The sequence below is a fragment of the Triticum urartu genome, chromosome 5 (assembly GCF_003073215.2).
Source record: "Triticum urartu cultivar G1812 chromosome 5, Tu2.1, whole genome shotgun sequence".
Taxonomy (NCBI): Eukaryota; Viridiplantae; Streptophyta; class Magnoliopsida; order Poales; family Poaceae; genus Triticum; species Triticum urartu.
In genome coordinates, this window is record NC_053026.1 from 172086251 (window position 1) to 172096655 (window position 10405).

The following is a 10405-nucleotide window of genomic DNA, read 5'->3' on the forward strand; positions in this document are numbered from 1 at the left end:
ATGCTCAGATTATTTTCATAAGTGGATCCCACAAGTCAGGTTTCCATTCCACACGTTTTCAAATCACATACATAATCAATATTTCAAACGAAACATTACAAATGTAGTTCATCAAATAACACTAACTAAGTCTACTACAATCTATCACATTGGGCCCACTTGACAGAAAATTCAAAAATGCTCAGATTATTTTCATAAGTGGATCCCACAAGTCAGGTTTCCATTCCACACGTTTTCAAATCACATACATAATCAATATTTCAAACGGAACATTACAAATGTAGTTCATCAAATAACACTAACTAAGTCTACTACAATCTATACATAGTTATTACAACCCAGATATGCCTACTATTACAATATTACAGTATTTACATTCTATTACAATCAAACAGAAGAGACGGCTCTTTGCTGAGTAGAGCTATATGGTTTCGAACTTCAAATTTTGTAGACCTCGAGCTCCTGAACACAAAGACAAACATCATTAGAGATTAGAGTGTACACATGCTAGGACTAGCATTGGTTAAAAATAACTAATAATCACATGATGAAGTCATAGAATGAAATTTCAGTAGTTACCAGATCTAGACCTATAGGAAACAGAACAACCATGACAAAATCCTAACAAGAATGCATTTAATAAAAATGGATTGTATCTGGTTACTGTAGTGCAAGCTAACGACATGGGTTCCATCAGGCACTGATCAACTACTCAAAACCATTCTGTGCTTTGCAAAAAAAATACTACATGAATCTCACTAACAGGAGCACTAGGCGATTAATAGAAGAAGTAATCAGCAGATGACACAATAACAAGTGGAGGATTTATCTATCTCCCTGTGGAAGAGATCTAAATTAGGGTATGTAAATGGTTCATCATCAGCTAGTAACAGGTAGATGTGAGTTTGTAGCCATACCGACATGGTTGGTTGCAATCTTGCCATCCTTTGAGGGAGAAACGTGTTGCCATCACCCCTGCATTGTTGCTGCCAGAAAAAGCACCATGTAATCAAGGGGTGTGGTGAGCCATTAAGTACATTCAACAGATGTGAGAGCGAGCAGGCATGAAAGGACTAGATGTAAAAATAGACGAGGTTTGTGCTATCTAGTTGTTATACAAGGACTCTCATACATACAAAATGAACTCTTACAAATCAGTTACCCTTACATGAAACTGTCCATTCCTATAACATCCTACAAACTAGTAACTATCATCAAACCTGAATTAAACCCATAAAATATATAAGCCCAGCTGCAATTGATAACTACAAGCCTACAGCAGCTCAAAGTGGCAGTATCTAAAACACAAGCATTGTTCAAAGATAAACCACAACAATCATCAGTACTGGATTAAACTCAATGCTATCTTCATATTAACTAATCTAGTGTTAAGTTGCTTCTAATGTTCCAAAATCTAATTAGCATCCATGTGTAATTTGGTCAGTATGAAGAAGAACAGGACCAATGAAGACACACAGAAGCAGACCTTCATGCCGTCCTCAATCTTGGCGACCTGGGACTGGATGCTGGCGATGGTCTCATTGAGTGGGGCGTTGACAGGGTAGTTGCCCTCGTCCAACACGAATCTGCAACAATCCAGTACAGTTGAAGATTGTACGCTATGGGCATATGAAAAATGTAAGCAACGATACTGGCCACATGCAGATTGAGGGACCTGGTGAGGTAGCTGTCGATGCGGACGCCGTCGATGATGAGGGTGTCGGGATACGTCCAGGCAATGAGGAGGGGTTGGGTCCAGCAGTAGCCGTCGGGGACACGGCTATCTCCAGCTTTGACGAGAGCCCGTCAGGAAGGAGGGAGAGTCGGGACGCGCATGTCTCGGCACGGTGCAGAACCTGGAGGAGCGGTAGCAAATGAAGCACTATAAATAGCCAGTACATGTGTATCTACTAGTAAGTAATTATACCACTACACAAGACATAGCAAGCACCGATTCCTATATCTCCAAGCCAAAAACATTAACCACAGTAGTTAAATGGATAACATCTCCCATGCCTATATGCATAACACCGACCAAACAGCAGCAACACAAACAGTAGTATAGAAACTTAAAATAGTAGCACCCCCTACATAGTAGTAACCATGGAATTAATTGACAGTTGGTAGAGGGAAACAAAATCACAAACACTACTGGTAGTAGCACGTGCATCAGTTTTTGACTGAACAGAAGATTACTTATATTGAAATAACACAGACTAAGAACTAAGATTACTTTGTTGTAGCCCTTGAGCTCTCTGTCACGTTATGCCAGGTGTAATGTGACATCACAATACCACCAAACTATTCAGCAATAAGAGCATACACCTGTAGCAAAGCAGAGCAGAATTCATTGCTAATCTGCATGACTGAAACTGCTCCAATTTTTTGTTTTAATATGTATACAGCACACAATCATTGACCACGGAGCATGCACCCACAGCAAAACAGGGGAGCAATTCAGTTCTAGATCAGATCTTAGACAAGTGATACTGGTCAATTGGTTCAATCAGGAGCAACAATACATATTTCCCTAAACCTAAAATTTCCATAGTGTGTAAATCATGCCACTTGTCAAAGCACAACACCACAATCACAAGTCCAAGGCCACCACGATGGCAGAAGCACAGCCGGCCGTGGCTGCGGCAGAGTTCGTTGCCTCCGTCCCACCGACTGCCTTGCCGACCTGAATAAAATAAGCAATCAACCGGATGGCAACTACTTAGCATTTGCATTATCGACATAAATGTTTCATAAACACCACATGAAAAATTGAATATCAAACAAAATGAGATATATCGTAAGCCTGAGACGAATCATGTATTCCTGGCTTTCTTCTAGTAAAGTAGTAAATGATAAGTTGTAGGTGTAATCCAACTGGGTAGACCGATCTTCGGGGTTGCTGACTTGCACAAAGAGGAAGAGGAGGGGAGAGAGAGAAAGAGAGCTACCTTCCATTGCATGGCATCCATCAAGGTCAGGGCCCTCCTCTCCCGCAGCTTCTACATCGGCCAAGAACGTCCTCCTCTTCGGCATGTCCATGGCCCTGCAGCCTCTCCATGGCCTGGCCCCTTCCTTCAACAGCCTCTGCACGCACAGCACACATCAGTTCGGGGGAAGAAGGAAGAAGCAGAGGAGGGAGAAGGAGAGAAGGCACTCACGCGTCAGATGATTTGCCGGCTTCAGGCGGCGTTGGAGGTTGGACGCCGTGGCTCCTCCCCTGCCTGGGTGTTCTTTGTGGTGGACAAGGAAGCATGGGAGGACTCCCCCTCTGCCGGAGGAGTTCTTCTGCTGGTCGCCGCAGCCCGACCACGGCAGTGGCGAAGAACGGCGCCGTCGCTGGGGGAGGAAGACGTCCTAGTCGCCATTTTCGTCCCTTCGAGGTGGCGGTCCAGGAGGCATCGGTGGCGGCTGCGTGGGAGGGATTGGGAGCCGCGACAGCGTGGGTTGTGGATGCGGTTGGGGGCGTGCTAGATCTGATCTGGGACGGGGAAGAGGCACGCCATGGCCGCCGGCGACAGAGCTCCCTCCTTTTTTTCTTCTCTTGTTTTGTGATGAGGGGAGGGGAGGGTGCAGATGGCTGCAGACCGGCGGCGAGGGGAGATGTGGGTGGCGGAGGCACGGGGAGAGGTGGAGTAGTGGAGAGGTGGGCGGCGGAAGGAAGGGGAGGACGGGGCGGCGGTGGACGGATCTGGATCGGGGGAGAGGAGTGGGGGCGGGGAGGGATCTGGATCGGCTAGGGTTCACACGCGTGTGAGAGAGAGAGGCTGTAGTGGGTTGGATGGACGTATGGATGGACGGATGTTTTCCACGTCATCGATCCATGCCACAACGGATTCCACCAATTAGAATTCAGCTTATGTTTCTCTTATAGTTTCTATCCTCTTATTTAGAGCAAACATTTAACATATTAACCATGTATAGTTTGTTAAAATGAATGAATATTGTGCACATGTGTGTATCTTGTAATGACAAACAATGTTGATATGGGGAGTTTTCATTTTTTTTGGACGAAAAATCAATTTTTCATTTTTTGAATGCCCAAAATGAGTTTTTTTGTGAAGTATCTACCATATATTTGTTGCAAAATTGGATCAAATTAATTTTATAAAATATTTGAACATATTTAATGCATAATTTACAAAATAGTTGGGTGTCAAAAATTTCGAGCCACCTCTGGTGAAAAACACAAATTCCCGCCGATTCAGTAAGAAGCGAGTAAATTTGAACTGCAGCTACCTCGTAGTTTGCTCTTTATTTTTTTCAAAAATCATTTCTAGGTACATAAGTATCTATTTAATCAGAGAAACATCAAAAGTTTTCCAAGATTCAACCACTAGCTAGGAACGGTCATGCCCGCCGTTTTGACCGCATTTTGAAACGGGCATGAAAAATTTAAAAAAATCAAAAAATTGCAAAACCTTCGCATTGTGTCATTACATGTGGCCAAGTTACCAAGAAAAATAATAAACTTGTAATATGACAATTATTTTTAAAAAGTGTTCTAAAAAAGAGCTATCATGTGTTAAGATTCATGGCTTTCAAATCAAATAATCAATCTTATAGCCACATTCATGGCATAGTTTGTTCAAATGATCTCATATTTTGCACAAGGGTGCATCTTGGAATTCCAAACAATGTTGCCTAAGGGAGTTTTCATTTTCTTTGCACGGAAAATTCATTTTACATTTTCTGAGTGCCCAAATTGAGTTCTTTTTGTGAAGGACCTACCATATATTTGTTGCAAAATTGTACCAAATCAATTTTCTAAAATACTAGGCCATATTTTATTCACAATTGACCAAATGGTTGGGTGTCAAAAGCCTTGATCCACTCTGGTGAAAAAGACAAATTCCCGCCGATTTAGTAGGAAGCGGGTCAAATTTGAACTGCAGCTGCCTCATTGTTTACTCTTTATTTTTTCCAAAAAGCATTTCTAGGTACATAAGTATCTATTTAATCAGAGAAACATCAAAAGTTTTTCAAGATTCAACCACTAGCAAGGAACGGTCAAACCCGACGTTTTGATCGCATTTCGAAACAGGCATAAAAAATTCAAAAAAAATCAAAAAATTGGAAAACCTTCGCATTGTGCCATTATATGTGACCAAGTTTCCAGGAAAAATAATAAACTCATAATACGACAATTATTTTAGAAAAGTGTTATCAGAAATGAGCTATCATGCAGGAAGATTCATGGCTTTCAAGCCAAATGATCAATCTTATGGCCAGATTCATGGCATAGTTTGTTCAAATGATCTCATATTGTGCACAAGAGTGCATCTTGGAATTCCAAACAATGTTGCCTAAGGGAGTTTTCATTTTCTTTGCATGAAAATTCATTTTCCATTTTCCGAGTGCCCGAATTGAGTTCTTTTTGTGAAGGACCTACCATATATTTGTTGCAAAATTGGACCAAATCAATTTTCTAAAATACTAGGCCATATGTGATTCACAATTGACAAAATTGTTGGGTGTCAAAAGCCTTGATCCACCTCTGGTGAAAAAGACAAATTCCTGCTGATTCAGTAGGAAGCGGGTGAAATTTGAACTGCAGCTGCCTCATAGTTTGCTCTTTATTTTTTCCAAAAATCATTTCTAGGTACACAAGTATCTATTTAATCAGAGAAACATCACAAGTTTTCCAAGATTCAACCACTAACTAGGAACGGTAAAACCCGCCATTTTGATCGCATTTCGAAACTGGCATAAAATATTCAAAAAAATCAAAAAATTGGAAAACCTTCGCATTGTATCATTATATGTGACCAAGTTTCCAGGAAAAATAATAAACTTGTAATACGGCAATTATTTTAAAAAAGTGTTCTCAGAAATGAGCTATCATGCGTGAAGATTCATTGCTTTCAAGCCAAATGATCAATCTTATGGCCACATTCATGGCATAGTTTGTTCAAATGATCTCATATTGTGCACAAGGGTACATCTCGGAATTCCAAACAATGTTGCCTAAGGGAGTTTTCATTTTCCTTGCACGGCAAATTCATTTTCCATTTTTTGAATGCCCAAAATGAGTTTTTTTGTGAAGGACCTACCATATATTTGTTGCAAATTTGGACCAAATCATTTTTATAAAATATTAGGACATATTTAATGCATAATTGACAAAAATTTTGGTCTCAAATGTTTTGATGCACCACTTGTCAAAAAGACAAATTTCTGCCGATTCAGCAGGAAGCGGTCAATTTTGAACTGCATCTACCTTATAGTTTGCTCTTTATTTTTTACAAAAATCATTTCTAGGTATATAAGTATCTATTTAATCATAAATACATGGTTTGGTGGCAATACATCGAGGTTTGGATGGTGGACAAGGGCCCCAACTCCAGAGCGTGTAAACTTGCATGCCCATCGCGTGGTCACCGCCTGACTTTGGCGTTGCCATGTGTTCTGGGCGGCCTAGGCATGTCTAGGGAGTTGGGTACTCCCCGGGTAGGTGCTAGGAAAAAAATTACAATATAAGATTCTCACGAGGAGACCGAACTATGCTCAAATATGAATTAGCAGCCAAGTGTTTGATTAGCAATATGGGAAATGCACGGGGCCAATGGGCGTGAGTTTTTGCTGAGGATGATCATCTACTAAGAAGACTGTCTTCACAATTTTTTAGCTCAAAAGGAGGATCCTAGGTGGTATTTGCTTTGCAAAGTACCACACTAGACATAAAAATGAATGTTGAAGCTGGGCTCAAAACAATGAATGGATTGAGCTGCAATTTGGTGGGGATGATTATTTGGGAATAGGAAAGCACTGTAGAAAATTGATACCATTTGGACATGCCAAAGTGGTACTTCCTTCACAATGCTATTCCCTGGACAAAAACTTGGGAAAATTAGCGAGAGAAATTGGATAAATGAAATGAGCTCAAATTTGGTGTAGGTAAGTTACATAGGTATGGTCATGCCTTGGTAAATTTTCAGATCATTTGGGTAAGCCTAGCTAGTACTTACTTCACAAAGCTTCTCTCGAGATAGAAACTTTGGAAATTTACTGAGAAAGATTTACCAGGCAAATGGAGCTAAATATTATCATGTGGCAATGATTTGGGTATGGAAGAGTGCCCAAAGAGTTTGAGGTTAATAGGAGGGATCTGGATAACACTTGCTTTGCAATGTGCCAATCTGGCCATAAAATATAAATTGAACCTGGGCTCACATAGATGATTTGACTGAGCTGCAATTTGGAGGAGGGTGATAATTTGGGCATATGAGAGAACTGTATAAATTTCATGTCATTTGGATATATAAAAATGGTACTTCCTTCACAATGCTTCTAGGTGGAAAAAAACTTTGGAAATTTGCCGAAAAAGATTTACTAGGCAAATGGAGCTGAATTTTTTCATGAGGCAATGATTTGGATAGGAAAGAGTGCCCAAAATTTTTGAGGGCAATCAAGAATATATAAATAGCACTTTCTTCACAAAGTATTATTGTGAACAGAATAGGAAAATGAATATTGTTGAATTATTTTTGAACTAGGCAAGGAAGGTTTTTTACATATTTGACTAAGATAATGTACACCCCGGATGTAACTTTCCCAATTTGTACTCCAACTCTTGCCGTTTCCGGCGTTAAGTTATTTTATTTTCTCGGGTTTGGGTCTTTGTCTCCTGGTGTTGTTGTTGTTGTCATGCATCTGATATCATGTCATCATGTGCATTGCATTTGCATACGTGCTCATCTCATGCATTCGAGCATTTTCCCCGTTGTCCGTTTTGCATTCCGGCGCTTCATTCTCCTCCGGTGGTCTTTTCTAGCTTTCTTTCGTGTGTGGAGATTAAACATTTTCGGATTGGACCAAGACTTGCCAAGCGGCCTTGGTTTACTTCCGGTAGACCGCCTGTCAAGTTTCGTGCCATTTGGACTTCGTTTGATACTCCAACGGTTAACCGAGGGACCGAAAAGGCCTTGTGTGTGTTGCCGCCCAACACCCCTCCAATTTGGCCCAAAACCCACCTAAACCTTCTCCATCATCTAGAACGTTCGATCACGATCGCGTGGCCGAAAACCGCACCTCATTTGGACTCTCCTAGCTCTCTCTACCTCTATTTAAAGCCCCTCCGAAATTCGCGGATGTCCTCCCTCTCAAACCCTAAAATCCTCCTCTCGCCGCCGCCGGACACGTCCGCCCCGGGCGGACAAATTCCCCCTGCCGCCCGCACCAGTGGCAGGCTGCCACGTGGCGCCCCGCCGCCTGTCCCGCCGCCGGCCCGGGCGAGCCCGAGCCGGGCCCCCGCGCGGCCCACGCGCCCCTGCCGCCGATCCTCTCCGCGCCGTCGCGCCTCCCGCGCCGACACCGCCGCCCCGCCGGCCCTCCTCGCCGACCGGCCACGGCCCCGCCGCCGACAACCGCCGCTGCGGGCCCGCCGCGCCCGCGCCTCCCCACCGCGCCTGCCGCGCCACTCCCCGCCGTCCCGCGGCCGGATCCGGGTCGCCGGTGAGCTCCCGTCGCCGCCCTGCCCTTCTCCGGCGAGTCCGCCGCCACCTCGGTCCACGTGACATCAAACCCTAGATCCGGAGGTCGAAATTCTACTAAGTCCCCGTGTTTTTCAGTTTCAAGTGCCCCTGTTCATCGTGTCGTAACTTTGCATCTGTAACTCCGTTTTTGGCATATAGCATATCAAAATGTTCATCTCAGAGAGTACATCATTTCATTCCATTGCATCATTTTCATTTGAGTCAGATCTGCTACTCCGTTTAGATATTTGTCATTTTTGCCATGATTATTGTGTGCATGATATGCCCTTGAGCTCTACATATGTTTTGTTAAGGGCTTTGTAATCTTTCTAGAGGTGCAACCCATGTATTTTTGTGATGTGTGTGGTGACTAGCATGAGCTTGCAAAGTGGTGCACTTGGTAATTCTGATTTCAGGGACTTAGCTTTTCCACCAAGTCCTTGAGCTGTTTATCTCATATGGCCATATGTTCATGTTGTTTCCTAGCGATCCGTGCCTCTTTTGGGGATGATCAGTAAGGATGTTTTGCTAATCGTGTAGTGCTCTACCCATCCATGTCTTTGTTTGCAATTATGGAGCACCCTAGCTTGAGTCCATCGAGCTCTACTTTTGCTACTTCGTGAATCTGGGAAGATTGTCAACTTGTTTGCAATTTTGCCGATGATGTTGTAGTTGATCCGTGCATGCTATGCTAATGTTCTTGCCATGTCTAGCTTGCATTTTGTGTTTTATTGATAGATGTATGCTTAGCTTATCATGTATTGCTCCGTAGTGAGTGCATCGAGCTCGTAAACATGCCTACTTGAGTTATGTTTCAGCATGTGCCAGTTTTCACTAAGTCTGAAAGCCGATTATGTTTTTGCTATGTTCACATGCTTGTAATTGTATTTTCTGATCCCTTTTGGCTCAAGGTCACTAAGGGACTTTTGTTAAGCTTTTTGAGTAGCTCCATGCCATGCTTTACTTTGCCATGTTCAGGTCCTGTAGCATGTAGTTTTGTTGCTCCGAAGAGTGCTACCTGATCTGGAATTCCAGACAAGTGTTAATATCACTAAGTCTGAAATCTGTTTGCCTTATGCATTTTTGCCATGCTTGTTTGAACCTGTTAATGGATGATTTGGCCGTACCTCAGTGCTAGACTTTTGTTAAGCATCTTGAATGCATCCCTGCCATGTATTTTTTATGTCATGTTTGGGTACTGTAGCTTGTTCATCTCATTGCATTTAGATGGCTACTTGCTGTAAATCGCAGACCGGTGTCATATTTGAATCGCTTGCCATTTCCAAACCGTAACTCCGATTCCGGCGTTCTTTATATTGTATTCAAGCGATTTCATCTCATATTTCCAGTGGCACACTTGGATTCCCAAGTTGAGGCCAGGTTCATGCATTCCTTGTCACATCTTGCATATGCATCCCGCATCGCATCCCGCATGGCATATCATCTTTGCATCATCTTGTTTGATCCTTGCACGTGGTTGATTGTGTACTTGTTGCTTCTTTGTCTTGTTTGGGTAGAGCCGGGAGATGAGTTCGCTAACGAGGAGCCCGTTGAGTTCGCTTTCGAGGATCCAGTCAACTCTGACAACTGTGCAGGCAAGATGATCATACCCTCGAAATCACTACTATCTTTGCTATGCTAGTTTGCTCGCTCTTTTGCTATGCCATTGCTACGATGCCTACCACTTGCCTTCAAGCCTCCCAAATTTCCATGTCAAACCTCTAACCCACCATGTCCTAGCAAACCATTGATTGGCTATGTTACCGCTTTGCTCAGCCCCTCTTATAGCGTTGCTAGTTGCAGGTGAAGATTGGAGGCCGTTCCTTGTTGGAATATTTATTTACTTGTTGGGATATCATTATATTGCCATGTTATCTTAATGCATCTATACACTTGGTAAAGGGTGGAAGGCTCGGCCTCTCGCCTAGTGTTTT

The 10405-nt window shown here is 42.8% G+C and overlaps 1 protein-coding gene across 1 annotated transcript; it reads right to left on the bottom strand.

Moving 5' to 3' along the window:
• Window positions 1-332: 332 nt before the first annotated feature.
• Window positions 333-3039, bottom strand: LOC125506892. Its single transcript, XM_048671604.1, has 4 exons — window positions 2905-3039; window positions 1487-1651; window positions 918-986; window positions 333-462 (listed from the first exon to the last, which is right to left on the bottom strand). The coding sequence occupies exons 1-4, from the start codon at window positions 3037-3039 to the stop codon at window positions 439-441; spliced, it is 393 nt and encodes a 130-aa protein (XP_048527561.1). The 3' UTR covers window positions 333-438.
• Window positions 3040-10405: the final 7366 nt, after the last annotated feature.